Consider the following 20,411-nt stretch of genomic DNA (forward strand, 5'->3'; position numbering starts at 1 on the left):
AATTGAAAAGTTGAAAACAAAATAATGGTTTTGAAGAAAAAAAATTGGCATTTTGGAATTTTTGAGAAAAAATTAAAATTTGAGAAATTTTTTGAGATTTTGAAAAAAAAATAAGAATTTGTATTTTAATTTTTTTTAAAAATATTTTATAATGAAAATGATATTTTGTTAAAAGTTTTCAAAGAAAAATTAAGCGTAAAAAATATACATTTTGAAAAAAATGTTATTTTTAAATGGAAAATGAAATTTATCTGTGAAAAAAAAAATGCAGCCTCATTGGGGCGAGTAACTAATCAAATTGAGGATATTGATTAATAAAATAAAGGGACCAAACATATAAAATAAGTCAAATATTCTGATCAAAATTGTGACCTAAGTTATTGACCTCGCGAGAACTTTAGTATTGATGTTAGTAAGTTTTGTACGCCCCATCATGATGTGTGTCGAACATCAACATCGTGCATTTAATGTGTCCCCTTTAGGTTATGAGATATCTCAAAAATTATCCGTATACGAAAATCAGGTGGCCCATACCATCTAAAACCATGTGAAGACATCCTAAAAAATATAAAAGCACCTGGTGGGGCTCACATGAGTTTTGGATGCAGTTGAAACTTGGTCTGACCCCTCATCCAAGTGGGACACACATGATGAGTGGGTTGGATATGTTAATCACATTTAGGCAAGCCCAATATATGATTATGAATGTTTTAAGGAAACCCCTCTCCACTCGATTTAGGTGAGTTACAAATTACTCTTAGCATATTGAGTAAATTCTGTGGGGTCCACCATTATTTATTTATTTTATCCACTCCGTTCATCCATGTTAACAGATATTTTAAAGTCTAAAGAACAAAAAAAGAAGCGTATCTAAAGCTCAAGTAGACCACACCACAGGAAATAGTGTGATTGAACCTCTACCATTGAAAATTTTTTGGAGGCCATAGAAGTTTTGGATCAAGCTGATGTTTGTTTTTTTTCTTTATTCATATCTTTTTGATATTATGAACAGGTTGGATGACAAATAAACATTATTGTGGGCCCAAGGAAGCTATTAATGGTGGAAATCATTATTTCACATTGTTTTGTGTGGCATGGTTCACTTAAGTTTTGGATCTACCAAAAATTTGGAATCAACCAACATCATTCATCCATTTTTCGAGATCATTTTAGAGAATTATCTTAAAAATGAATCATATCCAAAGATAAAATGGACCACACCACAAATAAGGGGAACAGATGGCCTACTCCCCTGATACTAGCCAATGGCTGGTGGTTGGTGCTCTGTGACCCCACCATGATGTATGTGTTTAATCTATGTCGTCCATCTATTTTTAAAAATCATCTTATGGCATGAGACGAAAAATGAGGTATATCCCAATTTGAAATGGACCACGTTACAGGAAAGAATGTTGAATGAGCGTTAACCATTAAAAATATTTTGGAGGCCATAAAAGTTTTCGATCGAGATGATTTTTGTTTTTCCCCTTTATCTAGGCCTGTATGACCTAATAAACAAATTGGATGTCAAACAAACAGTACAGTGGGCCTTAGGAGGATTTTAATGATGGATATTCAATCACTATTGTTTTCATGTGGTGTGGTCTACCTGAGATATATGTCAAGCTCATTTTTAGGGATCAACCCTAAAATTACGTTAAGAAATGGATTGACGGCGGGGATAAAACATATACATCATGGCGGGACCCATAGAGCCTACCAGATCCAAAGCTCAACGCTACCAGATCCAAAGGTCAATCCGTTATTTTTTTAATTGTACAATGACAATGTGTGAGTTTTGTATTTGATATAAAATAGTGGTGACTCATTCATAACAATAGTGGCAATGAGATGGTGTTATCCAGACCATCTAAATAATGGGTCTAGTTGTAAATGGCTAATATTTATACTTTTTTCCTATGTAAGACTATATTAATCATCTGTAAATGGTCCATTATATATATGGCTTTTAATATAGTTTATTTTATAAATGATGGAAAACTCACAATGGTCGGATTTGAAGTTGCATCTCATTTTAGAAGAGGATTTCCGAATCCATCTTCCAAGCAGAGGTAGCCGCGTCTTCATTCAAACAATAGTCGCTGGAGTTCCTCTTTTGACATTCATTTGCGCTGCCAGGAATTTGCGATCGGGAGATTTTCAGGTACCTCGTTTCAATTTCCTCCTCTTTTTCTTTCTATGATTTATTATAATAGAAGAAAATCTCTGCATTTTGGTGTAAATTTTCCGGAGCAGCGATTTTTGGGGTTTCATATACGCCATTTGATTTTTCCACGGTTTTTGCATTTTCTTTCTTCCGAATTTTTTGGTTTTCTCGAGTTCTTTTTTCGTTTGAATGTCTCAAGGTCAAGCACCTAGCAGCTTTGGCTATGATTGATGAGGGGGAGCTTGATTGGAAAATAGTTGCAATATCGTTGGACGATCCGAGAGCTTCGCTCGTGAACAATGTTGCCGATGTTGAGAAACATTTTCCGGTATGAAATATTATCATTATTTTCTCCTCTGATAGTAGGTATTTTACAGATGTTGGATTAGTTATAATGTTGTGTCCTTTCTGGATTTTGGAGACAATATTGGATTTGTAATCATTTCCAAATATCTGTGAACATAGCCCACATGGGATGTCTGCCAAATGTGGACGGAGCTTGTCTACCGGCAGATGAGAAATGATTGAGATTGAACCTAGCACTTTATCATCGCATTCTTATGGAGCAGATTTTGAGGATTGGGGTGTTTAGCCCATCTTATCATGTCAATTTTGTGGAATACATGGGCTCTGCTTCTGCGAAATGCAAATGTCCTCGTTGGATGGTAGCGATCTGATAGCAGTGAGACCACTCTGGGTCTCATGTTGGATGGTCAGATGGTCCTGCATCATTAGTGCTTTTTAATTTTTGAGGATGGAGATTGAAGTGGCATAATCCATATATCGTATTTGCAAATGTTTGATCATTGTGCGCTAATGCATAAGACTCCTTCACTTTGATTATATGGATAGATATTTTATTTCAATGAATGTTGACTTCATTTTCTTCTCATATGATTTTTTCAGCTTTCCTGCTATGTAGAAATTGTACTGATGCCACCATCATATGATGAAATGAGGATTCAGCTTTGTATTGTCATTTGTCATCTCTAGTGATGCACTAAATCAGTACTCACATGGAATGTATCATCTAATACACGCTGACATGTCTCATTTTGTAGTTTGCTGATACATGTCTGGAGACTGCTGCTTATTTCTTATGATGTGATTTGAACCATGAAAAACTTTGTTCAAAGTAGATGAGATACATTCAATGGTCATTTTCATTCACAACTTGGAATTGTCCTCTGGCCCTTGATTTCATCTATCAGTTTGCTTTGATGCAGGGAACTCTCACTGCAATTCGGGACTGGTTTAGAGATTACCAGATTCCAGATGGAAAGCCTGCTAATAAATTTGGTCTTGGCAACAAGGCGGCCAGCAAGGTATATCTACTTTTGGTTCTGTTGTAGCTTTCGACCTTTTCAATCTTTGGGAAATCAACTTACCATGTCAGCAGGACAATTACATTCACAAAATGATGATTCTTGGTTTGAACTTTAGGCCAAGGTATCCCGTATCGGTATCGGTTGGCGTAACGGTGCCCTCCGAAACCGATACGGATACGGGGGCGTAACGGCGATACGGGGGCGTAACGGCCCGTAATGGCGCAAATTTTTCTTTTTGCCAAAAAAATATGAAAAAATATGGATTAAATCCAGAATATTCTAAGCATTCCAAATATGCATTCATTTATAAATTGGAACATGTTTATGGTGGTGTAACGGTCCACTCTTTGGTGAGAAGTTGTATCGGACTGTCTGATTAATTTTTTAACCAGGTAATTTGAATATGACTACAAAATTCATATATTTAATTTTTTAAATATGTAATTTATATACTTAACATCTTGATATCATTTCTCCCAATAGTTCTTTAAAAAAATGAAATTAAATTCAAGTAGATAGCGTTGCTAATTTGGGGCTGACTTGGAGGACCAATTTATTCTCCAAATCAGCCTCAAATTCATGCCATTTATTGTCATTATCCCACTTATAAATTGGTGGACATTTATTGGATAGTGAATCATAAAAAAAAATAAAAAATCAAAAGGCCCTATTTTAAAAAATAAAAGTTCACAAATTAACAATTAAAACTATTCAAATAATTTGATTTTGGCATTGTGAGTTAGCAATTGCAGTCTATAATTTAATTGTCAAATTTCAAGTTAATATATGTCTCGTGTACAATTTTTTAAGGCTTGAATTAGGAGGGACTTAGATGTAAAGTGCAGCACACGTGTCAAAGTTTTTTGGGCCTCACCCGTGATAAATGTGTTATATCTACACCATCCATCCATTTTGCCAAATAATTTTAGGGCATGAGCCCAAAAATGAGGCACATCCAAAGCTCGGGTGAATTGCACCGTAAGAAACAATAATAATTAAACATTCACCGTTAAAAATTTATTGGGGGCTAGAAAAGTTTTAGATCAAGCTGGCATGTGTTTTCCCTTCATCCACGTCAATATGACCCAATTAATATGTTAGATTGAAAATAAACATTACAGTGGATTTTAGGAAATTTTTAATGGTGAGCATTCTATAACCACTATTTCCTATGGTGTGGTCCACCTGAGATTTGGATATTACTAATTTTTTGAATCCTGACTTAAAATGACGTGGCAAAATGGATGGACGATATGGATAAAACATATATATTATGGTGGGGCCACTCGGGTCTAATCTGATTGGATGGAAAATAAACGTTACCGTGCGCCCGATAAATTATTTAACGTGAAAATCATTATCCCTGCTGCTATTTTTGGTGTGGTCCACATGATCTCCTGATATAATTTATTTTTTGGCGGGTGCTCTAAAATGATCTCTGAAAATAAGTGAACGGTGTAGATGTAATAAATACATCACTGTGGAGCCCATATAACTTTGATCTCCTTTGAACCGTTCGTACAACTCGGAGCTCGAGGAGTGTCAGCGCTCGTCTTTGCGTGACACGTACCTACAACAGTCACCGCTGCAAATAAATTAAAAAAAAAAAAAGGAGAGAGGGAAACGAAAAGAAAAAAAGAGGGAAAGAAAGAAAAGAAAAAAAGAGGGAAAGGAGGGAAGAAGAGATTGAGAGAGCGAGAGAGAGAGAGGAAGAAGAAGAAGAAGAACAGGAAGCAGAGCAGCCGCAGCCGCAGCTGCTCGAGAAGAAGAAGAAGAAGAAGAAGAAGAAGAAGAAAGAGAAGAAGAAGAAGAAAAGAAACGGAAAAAGGTAAGGTTTTTTTGTTTTTTGTTTTTTGTTTTTTTTTTTTTTTTTTTTTAAGGGCCCGTAACAGCCGTTACGGGTCTGTAACGGCCGTTATGGCCTGTAACGGCCCCGTAACGGCCGTTACTACCATGTCGGCGGGACAATTACATTCACAAAATGATGATTACTTGGTTTGAACTTTAGGCCAATCCACTTACCATGTTGGCGGGACAATTACATTTAGTCATGTGATTAGCTAGATGTCCATTAGCTGGCCATTAATTTTGACTTATAGCCCACCCAATGAGTAGATTGGCCCAATTTCTATAACAAGTTTCATGGTATGTTACTCACCTTTTGCATGTATTGAATATTTTGCAAATGCAACTCTGGCGGGAAAAAATGCAGAATGTGAAATTTCATATACAGTTGCTGTATGTGATGATTTTGTGAACACAACTCTGCCCTCCAATCATGTGCAAGGTATGTGCTACCCTCCAAACATCTGGATGGTCTTGACTGACATACAAGAATGCTAAATGCACCATTTAAGAAACAGTGGATAGCATATGTACAACTATGCTATTTTGAAGGATTGCAAAAGTCACATCCTTTTTTCTTTTTTTTGAATGCAATAGTTGTGATTTTTTACATTCACTTGATTGAATCTGAAATGGTTTTTTATGTTTTAATTTATTATGATTTTTATTTGTTCTTGCATTAATGAATGGAATGTTGTTTTTCAGATTCTTTTCATTGAATCCGGATTTTTTTTTTTTTAATTTGTTGAGTTTATTTATTTTGGGTTAAATGAGAGAATAGCTTGATCGATTGGATATTTCTTAAATTCTTCATTTAGGAAAAGCTATGTATTAAGTGCAACCTGCCTGATGGACCATGAATTATAATCACCAGACCAAATTTAACATGTTAGTCATTGTATAGATGAACATTTGGATAAAATACATGCATGCTTGTTGGTGCTTCCTGGTGAAAGGGTTGAAGGCCTGATTTCTCCTACAGGGAACCGACATCTCTACAAGGTTTGTTTTTTTTTTTTTTTTCCCTCTTTTTCTTTTTCTGCACAATCACTTGAAGTTTAAGCAGGCAAGCTTTCTTTCCATTTCTCCTACCATTTAATTCTCGATGAAAATATTTGGGGGTGGGAATATTTTTTAATGGGCTGAGTTGATAAGTTAAACTATTCTGGAAATGAAGGGCGAATAATTTAAAAGGTGGGGGAAGCTTGTGAGGTGGGCCACAACATGGAGGAAGCACATTTACTACATGCTCAACAAGGAATTCCAATATCGGAATATGGGGTAAGTTGTTAAAATTTCTCTGGTTGGTTTTCTGAACTGCTGGTACCAATATAGGAATATCAGTTTAATTCATAATATTGTTTCAGGCATCAGAAAAATCAGCACAAGCCTATAAATGGGCTGAACCCCAATTGGAAACAGTTAAAGTTGAGAGTTAATTGCTACAGATTTGTTGTTTCTTTCTTTTACTAAATATGCTCGTATTATGGTTGTAGTATAGATAATTTTTTACTTTTTGAAGAAATGCAGTATTGTAGGATTAGTTTGAAAAGCTTTCAGCAGGGTCCTAGAATTTGTAGTATAGATATTTTTTTACTTTATTGTGGATGGAACACTTACTGGAAAGCACGCTGATTAGACATGTGAGCCATTGTGTTTTAGTACCAGCCATTTTCTTTTAACTGTCCATGCAATGCCACAAACTGAGTGGTTAGATCATCTGGTTATTGTGTGTGTGTGTGTGTGTGTGTGTGTGTCGTTCCGGAGTCAATGGCATACCGATTATCTGTTACTTGTCACATTTGGCTGTCTTGGCTCGAGGAAGGTAATTTTGCTTATTTGGCCAGGTCACTTACTGAGTATGGTGGCTTAATGCTAGAGATGGTTTCTCTATTAAGGCAGATGGCATTGATTCACAGGACTCTTCAAGATGATCTTTTAGTTTTGTCCACTCGTAATTTCTTGGATATTTATTTCAAAGTATGGCACTATAGATTCATGTGGGTCTTTTTTATCTGCCTCCTAAGTTTTAGTTCAGAGATGGTATGATAATTTATGAGTTCTACCTTTGGCCTTGTTGTTGATGTTCTATTCAGAAAAATGCAGCCAGTCAAATCTGTATTTAGGACCAAATGTGGTGAAGCTTAAGCTAATGTGATACTGACATGAAAAGAAGATTTAAGCATCCTAAATCCAGAAGCTAAGGTATCCCTGTTTTTTCCTTGTAAGTTTTTGTAATCTGTATGGAAAGTTAGGATAGATCTCTATCCAAGCATTATGAAGCTTATCCCATTGAAAATTCCATGGTGGGAACCAGTTGCTTCCTCATAAAGTTTCATGATAGATAACAAATGTAATCTATGAGAAGGGATATGCCGTGCAAACTATTGGTTAGTGGCTTCGATGGCCTGTTTATCATATGAAACATCCATCTCTGTTGTTAGTAGTGAAATCAAATTATCTCTAGTTAATTTGGAACTCCATCATGAAATTGTTTTTATTGATTTTGTCATGTTTTGTAAGTGCTAGCTTCCTTGTAACCTGTGTGAATCTTTTCAAGGGATTGAGAGGGCGGGAGGGATAATTGCATGCTTTGGGTTCCATGTCTCGTGTCTTCCACTTGTAGCATACCTGTTATGGTAATTGTTTCATTACAGCATGCCAAATTTTCAGGGCTTGATTTCATGCATTTTGTTATTTCAGCATGCATACCGTGATGGCCGGTTAGAAGAAGTGGTACTATGCCATCTTGGTGCTGAAGATGGAAACACTGATAGCTAAAGATCAGGTTTGGCTTTGCTTTGGCATCACTTTCTCCAATTTTTCTTTTAGTATTCAATCACACAATCTGGTGCATCTGTATCCTTCTGCTTGCATTTGTTTCTTACAAAATTCATGGTTCTTTAAGGCTCTATAATGGGTGAGTTGAGCTTGTGAAAAAGCTTAAATGGAAGTTTGATGTTGCAATTCTGCTCTACCTCTTTTTTTCTGCACCTTTTTCATTTTTCTTATGTACAGAGTTTTTCTAGCCCTACACTCCCTTGCATCACCCACCTGTTAACATGGTTTTAAATGATGTCCAATACAACTTGGTGCTGTCCAGTCTTATCGTTTTTGGTTTGACCTGAAATGAGTCACCTTACTGATTGGGGACTGAAACTGGGACAGAAATGGATCTGTGTGGGATTGAAATGGACGAGATGGGGTGTAATCAATATTTGGTTCAGACCAGAAATTAAATAGGAATTCGAGTTGTTAATGGAAATGTGCATCTAGATAGTGCTTGCCTTTAACATTGGACTTGCTCTTGTACAGACATTGTGCCAAATGTTTATCATCAATGCTGGACCTGGTTTTAGGCTGCTGTGGAGGACAATGAAGTCTTTTTTCGATACAAAAACCACTTTCAAACATTCATGTACTCTCAATGAGGCTTTTCTTCTATTTGTATTTAATTAATTAATGTTCTGTCTTCTGGAAATACTGTGATAATTATTGATTTTGTCATGTTTTGCAAGTGCTCTGGAAGAAAAGTGTCCCATCAAAAGCTCCCAGTCTCTTAGAAGTATGCAAATATATATTAAATTTCATTAGGGAGTTGCAGGCTTTTGCAACTCAATGGTTATATGTTGTTATATGAGGTATCATATATAATGCTTTGGCAGGGAATTTTTATTTTCAGTATGATCAAACTTTTTAGTTTGATGAATAGGATTCTTATTAAACTATCATGTGAATAGGATTTATTTTGTGAATAGAATTCTTATTAAACAATTGTATTGAATTAATTTTTGAATGACTATCAGGTGTAAGATTCGAAAAATAATAATAAAAAAAAAAATCTGATGATATATTCTTCGATATACTGATCTTTTAGCGACGGACCAAATCCGTCGGAGATCAGGCCGGATTAAGCAACGTTCAACGGCGGATTTAAGGTCCGTCGCTTACTATATTAGTTTCGATTTTTGCGACGGACCTTATCTGTCGCAGATTAGAAGACGGATTTTATCCGTCGGGAAAAAACGACTCAGTAAACAGCGACGGATGATATCCGTCGTTTATTTGGTTTTATGACGGATTTGGTCCGTCGTAAATTTGCGATTTTGGCCTAGTGTGCCACCATCAACCGTCTATCATGTTAGGACCCACCATCATCTGAACTATTCATCAAGTGGCCCATAACTTTCTAACGGATGGTGTCCAACCCCCACTATCTTCAATGTGCGCCCCTATTTGAAGTTCGATCTGCCTCATTCTTGAGCCAAGGCCTTAACGCAACCTAAATAATCAATCGCTTAGATCTCTCTCAAATATCCTAGTGGACCCTACCTAACTTCCGTGGTGGACTCAATTCTTGCAGCCAGCATACATTGCGGAGAAACTAGACCCACGCTCTGCATCTTCTCCTCTTCTTCTCCAGAATCTAGTGACAACCCATCTCCACTGCTACTCTCTCCATTTCACCATTCAGTGGTCCTTAATCCTCCAGCGAGTCGCCTCATCACCAAGATAGTTAGAAAAGAAGATATCACGGGAGTGGGCGAAGAATGAGCGAGTCACTGAGTTGCAGAGTCGGTGCATCTATCTGTTGTTGACCTGTTTGGCAGAGGAAGAATATTTGAGGAGAGAGATGAAGAGAAGTGAAAAGCAGGAAAAAAGAAGAAGAAAAATACCATAGAAAGAAAGAAAACGAAGTAGAGAGGAAGAGAACTGAAAAGCGGAAAAAAAAAGAAGAAAAATACCATAGAAAGAAAGAAAACGAAGCAGAGAGAGGAAGAGAAGTGAAAAGCGGGAAAAAAGAAGAGGAAGAAGAAAAATACCATAGAAAGAAAGAAAACGAAGCAGAGAGAGAGAGAGAGAGAGAGAGAGAGAGAGAGAGTAATATAGAAGAGGAAAGAAGGAGAGCCCAGAGGAGAGAAGGAAGTTTCACAGAGTTGATTTGACGAGTCAACCAACAACCCGTTGAGTCTTCACATTCAAAACAATTCCAAGTTTAATACAAACCTTATATGCGATCCCTGACAGGTAGACTCTCCTTTAACCCATCTTATATTCAAAACAGTATGCTAGTTAGGGTTGATGTTATTGACTCATTGAGTCAACTCACTGAGTCATTAGGTTGAGTACTTAAATTTCACTAGAGAATAGAAACTTTAGTTTAATTTATGTATGACCAACAATTTTAATTTCATGTAGATGCCTTCACTAATTTACGTAGAAACTGTAAAGAGTTGCACCAAGTCCCTTAGTGTATAATGCGTTCAACTAAGTTAGATACGGGCAGAGTCAGATCGCGAACATGTTAAGACCAATCATACATCAAATTCTAACACATTAAATCAGGTAGGTAATCTTCCTGGTTGAAAACCCTACAGTTATACTATAAACTTACGTTAGTATGTAAATTTACATTCTTCTCTTAATTATCAAAGTGTATAATGAATTCCTTAAATTGTATTTACATGTTGTATATCAAATTTGTTTAACTCTTATTACGTGTATAGATTGAATTTAATGTATTATAATTATATGTTGTGGACTGCATTTATCATTATTTTTATATGTTATAGATTGGAATTATTTCATCATTATTATATTTTGTAAATTAAATTTAGTTGTTTACTATTACATATTGGACAATGAAGTTATTTGATGATTATGGTGTATTTAAGTTATTGGTGCTTTGTCCTAAAAGGAACATTACATTATTTTGTTACAGGTTCTCTGCCCAAGGTCATTCTTGAAAGGATCAGCACAGGTGATCTGTCCTGGGTATTTACCCTAAAAGTCTATTCATCGGTGCTCTGCCGAGAGTCATTACCTAAAAAGATCAACACCGGTGCTCTGCCAAAGATCATTCTCTGAAAAGATCAACACATGTGGGTGCTCTGTCTTGAATTGAACCAAAAAAGATTTTGAATGATTGTCTTATATTATTTTGTTATTATAAATCATTATTATTGTCATGTAAAATTCTGATTCAATACTTGTCATTAGTCATGTTTATGTTATTAATATATTGATATTATCATAGAATTTTCAATTTTGGAAAGGATGTGACCCTACGAGCTGTTGCGCTCACACCTGTATAGATTATTTTACAGGGTTTGTATATGAAGATTCAGTTAGGTAAGATTGAAGACTTTTTTCCTTATTTAATTAGAAATTAATTAAAATTCAATGTATGTTATTATTAATTATTTTTTAATATCAATGTAATTAGATATTCAAGAATTGATTTGTAGATATTATTTAATGATAATTATTTTTAACCCCTTTAGTTACTCTAATTGCCTTGAAAATCATGAAAAATAATGTGGGTTGTGGTGTATATTTTGTTCAAAGTCAACTCATAGCCCGTGAATTCAAATTCAGGCCTAGCCAACTCAGATACTAAATTTCGGGGGGTGACACGACCGGTTAAAATCTTTGGACCTATCGACCAAAGTTTTCGATCTGTCAAAAACACCAAAAGCTATCTAGAGAGTTTTGCCAAAAAAAAATGATTTAATTCAATATCCTTCAATCAGTTGACCAGACTATCGATCGGTTGAAGGGTCCTATTTTAACACAGATTTGAGGCATCTGAGTTTCAACAAGGAAATCTTCATAATCTAGTTTCAATAGAGAAATCATCATAATCTGTTATCTATATTAAAATGGTCATAAAACATAAATGGGGCACCACTTCTACTTGGTTTCTTGACAATGCATCTTTCAATCAGTGCGAGCATAGAACAGATGATTTTCTCCTTGATTTTTTGATGCAGGGATGGACGTGATGACCATCTTCCTGAAGGGGATACCTACTCCGAATCCATGGAGCTTTTCTGGACTCCTCGCAGAGATACCTCGAATCCATGAGGGAAAATAAGAAAATAGAAAAAATTCTAGAAATTCAAAATTTAATTGATGGAAGATGAAAACGCATTTACAACCATTTAAATAGTGATACCGAACTTTGGAATAAGTTTCAGAATCAAACTCCAACTCAAACTTCCTAAAATTCGTGACCTACTATAAATAGTAAACTTACTATTTATAGACGACCATGATTTCTACTAGACTTCATGGTTTTGGGCCAAAAATAGTAAGTGTCATATTTGGCTTAACCATGTTATTGATCTCCTCATTTTTCTAAGCACTTTTAATGTTGGACACAACTCCTAAAGTTCAAAGGATGAAGAGTTGCAATGAAACTAAAACTTACTATAAATAGTAAAAACGAAAATAAAATGGATTTTTAACCGTTGATCTGATGGAACCTCACAAATTCGGCATGGGAAATCTGGCATAGTGTGGTTGGGTGGCTAAAGTAGCTTCTCCTACCCCAAAATTATATACGGTACATCGACTAACACATTTGGGTTTGCAAGATACCCCATTTTAAGGTTCTAACGGTCCGGATCACTTCCACCTCCAATCAAGCCTTCTCTGGTCCATCTTGGACATGGAAGTGTCCGCCACCCCCTCTACATTAGTTTTGAAAGCTAACGACATTTATTTGCTTTAATTTCGTTTATTTTCTACTAGATTCTCCCAAATGACTATTGAACCAGTAATAATGTTTGAGATAAATAGTTTACTTTCGTAGTATTTCCCCCAAAATTACTTGAGTAGGTGCTTTTTTTCGTCGGGATGGGCAATGCACTAACTTAATTCAACAAAATAGCAGATGTAGCCCCGCACAAAAATAAAAAATAAAAAAATAAAAAAATAAAAAAGTACTAGAGACGGAAGACAGGTTAAGAGCAAGAGCAACGGCAAAAGCCCAATACTAGCTCAAACAGACCGAAGAGAGCTAACTGTCTCTCTTTGGCTACAGCAAGAGCTAGCTGCCCCTCTTTGGTGATGCAGGGGAGGACGTGAGGTCAAGCACTGTCTTCCTCAAGAGAATAACTATTCCGAATCCACGGAACTTCTCTAGACTCCTCACAGAGACTTCTCGAATCCACGAGAAAAGAAAGCAGAAAATATAAATAAATTCTAATAAATTCGAAATTGATTAATGAATGAGTAAAAACAAGTTCACAACCCTTTAAATAGGGGTACCAAGCAATGGGAAAGAAATCAAAATTAAGCTACAACTCAAACTCCTAGAATCCGCGACTTACTATAAATAGTAAACTTACTATTTATAGACGGTCGTGATGTCTACTAGTGCGCAAGGTTTTCGGCCAAAAATAGTAAGTGTCCTATTTGGCTTCACCAAACCGTTCTCTTAATTATTCTAAGCTCTTTTCACATTGGGCGCAACTCCTAAGGCCCGACGGATGAAGAGTTTTAATCAAACTAAAACTTACTATTTATAGTAAAAATGAAATTAAAACAGGGAAACGACCGTCGATCAAGGGGTTTTTCACAATTTCGGGCTATGTAATCCAGCGTAGCAGGGTTGGTTGGCTAAAGTAGCTCGTTCTACCCTAAAATCATATATTTTACGTTAGATAACTCATTCCGGATTGCGAGATACGCCCGATCTAAGGTCCAATGGTCCGGATCACTTCTGTCGTCGACTGGGCCTTTTCTGATCCATCTTGGCCATGAAACTGTCCGCGACCCGCTCTGCATCAGTCCCCTCCACTTCAAAAGAACTTGTCCTCGAGTTCTCATCCTGCGTTGGTTCATGATACTCGGTCAGGTTCGCGACGTTGAAAGTCCGTGAGATTGCCATGTCATCTGGAAGATCAACAACATAAGCGTTGTCATTAATCTTTCGGATGATTGGTACCGGTCCAATCTTTTTATTCTTCAACTTGTTATACATTCCAATCGGAAATCGTTCTTTGCGCAGATGGACCATTACTTGGTCGCCCACCTCAAACACTTTTTGTCGCCGATGCTTGTCCGCTTGCTCCTTTTACTTTTCGTTCGAGGCATGTAGCTTGGTTTGTACCTCCGCATGAATGCCAATGATCTTGTCAGCTATATGTTCTGCTGCAATGTTCATGCCTGGGAGCTTGGGTAGAGGGACCAAGTCTAGTGTGTGGCGAGGTACTCGTCCATAAATAACCTGGAACGGGGATTTTCCTGTCGAGCGGTTCACCATGTTGTTGAATGCAAACTCCGCTTGAGAGAAGGCTAAATCCTACTGCTTTGGTTTTTTTCCTGAAATACATCGAAGGAGGTTTCCCAACGTGCGATTCATAACCTTAGTTTGACCGTCAGTCTATGGGTGGTAGGCGCTGCTGAACTGAAGTCGTGTATCGAATCGAGTCCACAAAGTCCGCCAAAAGTGGCTTATGAACTTCGTGTCACGGTCAGAAGTAATAGTCTTGGGAACCCCGTGTAGCCGCACAATTTCTCTGAAGAATAGATTCGCCACATGTGTTGCATCGAGAGTCTTCTTGGATGGAATAAAGTGCGCCATCTTGGAGAAACGATCTACTACCACGAACAACGAATCCATGCCGCGTTGTGTTCGTGAGAGACAAAGCACGAAGTCCATAGATAATACTCTCAAGGGTCGTCAGGCACGGGTAACGAAGTGTAGAGGCCCGTATTATGAGATTGTCCCTTAGAGGTCTAACAAATATAACAACGTTGGACTGCCTTTCCCACATAACGTACCAATTGCGGCCAGTAATACCTTTCTTCCACAAGAGCTTTCTTCTTGTGTCGCCCAAGGTGTCCACTGAGGACCTCCATGTAGCTCTTAGATTATCTGTTCCCTTAGCAAACTGTTTGGGATGTACAGTCGATTTTCCTTGAAAAGGAACCCGTCTTGCATATGTAAGTTGCCGAAGTGACCTTCTTGGCATCTAACCTATGCGTCCTTGAAGTCGTTGTCATCAGCATATATGTCTTTGAGGCGCTCGAACCCGACAACCTCATTGCTCATAGTGACTAAAAAAGTTGCACGGCGACTCAGTGCATCAGCTACTTTGTTCTGTTGCCCTGACTTATGTTTTAGTACGAACGTGAATTCCTGTAAAAATGAGATCCATCTAGCATGCACACGGTTAATGTTAGCTTGACTATTAATGAATTTGAGAGCTTGATGGTTCGTGTAAAGTATGAATTCCCTTTGAATCAAATAATGTCACCAATGCCATAGTACCTGGACCACCGCGTATAACTCGATCTCATATGTAGACCACTTCTTGCGTGCATTGCTAAGTTTCTCGCTGTAGAAGGCTACCGGCCTACCTTCTTGAGACAAAACTCCCCCAATTCTGACATATGAGGCATCACATTCGACTTCAAACAGTTTTTCGAAGTTGGAAAGTACAAGAACCAGGGTCGTAGATAATCTGCGCTTGATTTTGGCAAAGCTCCTGTCGGCTTCGTCAGTCCACTGAAACTACCTTTTCTTCATGCAATCTATGATTGGTGACACAATGGTACTGAAAATTTTCGCGTACCGATGATAAAATGTCGTCAGTCCATGAAAACTTCACACTTCGTGAATATTTGTAGGAACCGGCCATTCTCTGATTGCCTTCACCTTTTCCTCATCCACCCGAATGCCCGTGGATGTTACGACAAAACCTAGGAACAATAAGCTATCAGTCATGAAGCTGCACTTTTTTAAATTGAGGTACAGTTTATTTTTAGTGAGCACTTGAAGGACCTTCTTGAGGTGTTCCATATGAGTGGTTTCTTCTTGACTGTATATCAAAATATCATCGAAGTAAACCACAACGAACCGCCTAATGAAAGGTTTCAGAACTTAGTTCATCAATCTCATAAATGTGCTAGGCACATTCGAAAGACCGAAGGGCATGACCATCCATTCGTATAATCCTTCTTTAGTCTTAAAGACCGTTTTCCACTCATCACCCGACCGTATTCGAATCTGATGGTAGCCGCTCCTTAGGTCCAATTTAGAGAATATTTTTGCACCCTCTAGCATGTCCAGCATATCGTCCAACCGTGGTATAGGAAACCTATATTTTATGGTGATTTTGTTGATGGCTCAGCTGTCAACACACATGCTCCAACTCCCATCTTTCTTCGGAGTTAATAGAGCTGGTACAACACATGGACTCATGCTCTCTCGAATAAGACCCTTACGGATCAACTCCTCTACTTGTGCAGAATCTCGCACTCATTCGGACTCATTCAATAATATGGACGATTAGGTAAACTGGACCTAGGGACAAAGTTGATATGATGTTGGATATCCCGCATGGGGGGTAACTCATCGGGAAGGTCATCGAGCCAGATTTCTTTGAATTCATGTAGTAGGGGCCTTACTCTTTCAGGGATGTTGGTAGGCTCGAGTTCTTCCCCTTTTACAATTAATGCATAAGTCTGTCCTGTTTCCTTGGATTCTTCCACGAAGTCCCATATGGTTAAGAGAAAACGGCCCTCCACTTTAGAAGTTTCAGGTGGTCCCTCTGGATCCATAGGGGCCAATATAGTTTTTCGGTCGTTCTTGACGAAGATATATATATATATATATTATCTGGCCCTTTATGAGTGGCGTCATGGTTAGATTGCCAGGGCCGACCTAGTAGTATGTGACATGCTTCCATGTCAACCACATCGCATACTACTTCATCCTTATAATGTTTGTCAATTGAAAAGGATATGGTGTACCGTTCAGTTACCTTTGTTTCGCTGACCTTCTTGATCCAACCGATTGTATATGGAGAGGGATGACGCTCCGTTTTCAATTGTAATTTTTTCACTATGACCTTAGAGACGATGTTCTCGCTGCTCCCACTGTCAATGATCACGTCATAAACCTTTCAATTCACCGTACACCTAGTGCGAAAGATGTCATGCAGCTGTGGATGCACCTCTTTTATTGGCGCATATAATAGTCACCTTACGACGAGTGACTCACCGTGATCTTGCCGAACCCAATCTGAATCATCTGCCTCGTCCTCGGTGGTATCCTTCTGTTTTTTAATATTTGGATCTTCATAAGCGTTATCAGCACTACCATCATTGATGGCGAGGTTTGCTACTTTTCGCTGGGGATAAGTATTTGATAGGTGGCCCGGTTGGCTACAACGATAGCAGTTATCGGGCCTTGGCCGAGCATAGGGGTTCGGGATTCTACTTAGACCAGCAGCAGTCGATACGCCCCTTTGGGGTCTAGCTTGCCCGCTTCCCTGATCTCGGTTCTCAAACGTAAGAGGTTGAGTGCGTGCTCCTACGGGTTCCTTCCCCTTAGGTTGTGCAGTTCCTTAGAGTAGACCTGCCACAGGGATACTTGCAGTATGATAGGTCCATGTGTTAGGATGTTCAAGTTGCGCTTCTGCCCGAGTAGCCAACTTGATCGCATCATTCATCGTCTAGACAGACTGCATCTGGACCCGATCCTAGATAGCCATACGCAATCCATCGTTGAATCAGGCGACTTGCTGCGATTCAGACTCGACCAAATTGTTACGCGCCGCCAGGCGGTAAAATTCTTCTGCGTATTCTCTCACCGACCGACTACCCTGTCAACAATTTTGATATTGTTGGAATAATACCTGATCGTAATTGCTAGGGAGGAATCGGGCACGTAGTAGCTGCTTCATCTGTTGCCAGGTGCGGATTGGTGTTTTCGTCTGCCTGGTTCGCGCTAGTTGCAGTTGTTCCCACCAAGCTAAAGCTCCTCCTTTCAACTTGTAGGCCACAAGCTTGACTTTTTTTACTTCAGGGATGTCCATATAGTAGAAAAATTGTTCAACTTTAGAAAGTCAATTGAGGAAATCCTCAATGTGTAGTTGGCCATTGAAGCTAGGAATATCAACCCTCATCTTGAATTCTCGATCCGTTCGATCTACTCGATCGCCGCCATGTCTGGGTTGTTGGAAGATTGTGTCATCGATTTACTCCTCACTGGATCCCCCATCCTCAGGAATGACCCTTAGATGCACTGCCGGTACTATCCTGCGATCAAGGCGATTAATTGGGGGTGGAGGATTACCACCAGGAACATGGAGTTACATTAAGTTTTCCATAAAGAGATCCGCTATGTGGTCGATGGAAGCCTGCAGCCCTTGCATGTCTTGCTGATTCTCTCGTTGCGCTACTTCGAAAGCTACCGCCGTTAAAGGTAAATTCCCTGGAGCACCACCCATGGGATTGTTGCCCGACCCGTCGTTAGAAGCATCAATCCGAGGAGAAACCTCGCTTTGATACCAAACTGACGCAGGGGAGGACGTGAGGTCGAGCACCGTCTTCCTCAAGAGGATAACTATTCCGAATTCATGGAACTTCTCTGGACTCCTCACAGAGACTTCTCGAATCCACGAGAAAAGAAAGCAGAAAATAGAAATAAATTCTAATAAATTCGAAATTGATTAATGAATGAGTAAAAACAAGTTCACAACCTTTTAAATAGGGGTACCAAGCAATGGGAAAGAAATCAGAATCAAACTACAACTCAAACTCCTAGAATCCGCGACTTACTATAAATAGTAAACTTACTATTTATAGACGGTCGTGATGTCTACTAGTGCGCAAGGTTTTCGGCCAAAAATAGTAAGTGTCCTATTTGGCTTCACCAAACCGTTCTCCTAATTATTCTAAGCTCTTTTCATGTTGGGCGTAACTCCTAAGACCCGACGGATGAAGAGTTATAATCAAACTAAAACTTACTATTTATAGTAAAAACGAAATTAAAACAGGGAAATGACGGTCGATTAAGGGGTTTTTCGCAATTCTGGGTTGTGCAACCCGGCGTAGCAGGGTTGGTTGGCTAAAGTAGCTTGTTTTACCCCAAAATCATATATTTTATGTCAGATAACTCATTCTGGATTGCGAGATACGCCCGATCTAAGGTCCGATGGTCCGGATCACTTCTGTCATCGACCGGGCCTTTTCTAATCCATCTTGGCCATGAAACTGTCTGCGAGCCGCTCTACATCAGTCCCCTCCACTTCAAAAGAACTCGTCCTCGAGTTCTCATCCTGCGCTGGTTCATGATACTCGGTCAGGTCCGCGACGTTGAAAGTCCGTGAGATTGCCATGTCATCTGGAAGATCAACAACATAAGCATTGTCATTAATCTTTCGGATGATTGGTACCGGTCTAATCTTTTTATTCTTCAACTTGTTATACGTTCCGATTGAAAATCGTTCTTTGCGCAGATGGACCATTACTTGGTCGCCCACCTCGAATACTTTTTGTCGCCGATGCTTGTCCGCCTGCTCCTTGTACTTTTCGTTTGAGGCATGTAGCTTGGTTTATACCTCCGTATGAATTCCAATGATCTTCTCAGCCATATATTCCGCTGCAATACTCATGCCTGGGAGCTTGGGCAGAGGGACCAAGTCTAGTGTGTGGCGAGGTACTCGTCCATAAATAACCTAGAACGGGGATTTTTCTATCAAGCGGTTCACCATATTATTGAATGCAAACTCCGCTTGAGACAAGGCCAAATCCCACTGCTTCGGTTTTTCTCCTGAAATACATTGAAGGAGGTTTCCCAACGCTCAATTCATAACCTCAGTTTGACCGTCAGTCTGTGGGTGGTAGGCGCTGCTGAACTGAAGTCGTGTATCGAATCGAGTCCACAAAGTTCGCCAAAAGTGGCTTATGAACTTCGTATTACGGTCAGAAGTAATAGTCTTGGGAACCCCGTGTAGCCGCACAATTTCTCTGAAGAATAGATTCACCACGTATGTTGCATCGAAAGTCTTCTTACATGGAATAAAGTGCGCCATCTTGGAGAAACGATCTACTATCACGAACACCGAATCCATGCCGCGTTGTGTTCATGAGAGACCAAGTACGAAGTCCATAGATAAATCCTCCCAAGGGCCGTCAAGCACGAGTAACGGAGTGTAGAGGCCCGTATTATGAGATTGCTCCTTAGAGGTCTGACAAATATAACAATGTTGGACTGCCTTTCCCACATTACGAACCAATTGCGGCCAGTAATACCGTTCTTACACAAGAGCTCACGTCCTGTCTCGCCCAAGGTGTCCACTGAGGCCACCTCCATGTAGCTCTTGGATTATCTGCTCCCTTAGCGAACTGTTTGGGATGCACAGTCGATTTTCCTTGAAAAGGAACCCGTCTTGCATATGTAAGTCACCGGGGTGACCTTCTTGGTATCTAACCCATGCGTCCGTGAAGTCGTCGTCATTGGCATATATGTCTTTGAGGCGCTCGAACCC

The 20,411-nt window shown here is 38.9% G+C and overlaps 1 protein-coding gene and 1 long non-coding RNA gene across 3 annotated transcripts; both read left to right on the forward strand.

Annotated features, from left to right (window-relative positions):
• Positions 1–2,075: 2,075 nt before the first annotated feature.
• LOC131220500 (uncharacterized) lies at positions 2,076–7,005 on the forward strand. 2 transcript variants are annotated; one of them, XR_009158643.1, is made up of 4 exons: positions 2,076–2,164; positions 6,234–6,342; positions 6,518–6,621; positions 6,708–7,005. It is a non-coding gene; the product is annotated as an uncharacterized LOC131220500 (long non-coding RNA). The 2 variants fall into 2 exon arrangements; XR_009158640.1 differs by having other exon boundaries at positions 6,518–7,005.
• On the forward strand, positions 2,175–3,536 carry LOC131220488 (soluble inorganic pyrophosphatase 6, chloroplastic-like). The gene is made up of 2 exons (XM_058215380.1): positions 2,175–2,495; positions 3,394–3,536. The coding sequence occupies exons 1-2, from the start codon at positions 2,391–2,393 to the stop codon at positions 3,517–3,519; spliced, it is 231 nt and encodes a 76-aa protein (XP_058071363.1). The 5' UTR covers positions 2,175–2,390; the 3' UTR covers positions 3,520–3,536.
• Positions 7,006–20,411: the final 13,406 nt, after the last annotated feature.

This window comes from Magnolia sinica, chromosome 1, assembly GCF_029962835.1.
Source record: "Magnolia sinica isolate HGM2019 chromosome 1, MsV1, whole genome shotgun sequence".
NCBI classification, from domain to species: Eukaryota; Viridiplantae; Streptophyta; class Magnoliopsida; order Magnoliales; family Magnoliaceae; genus Magnolia; species Magnolia sinica.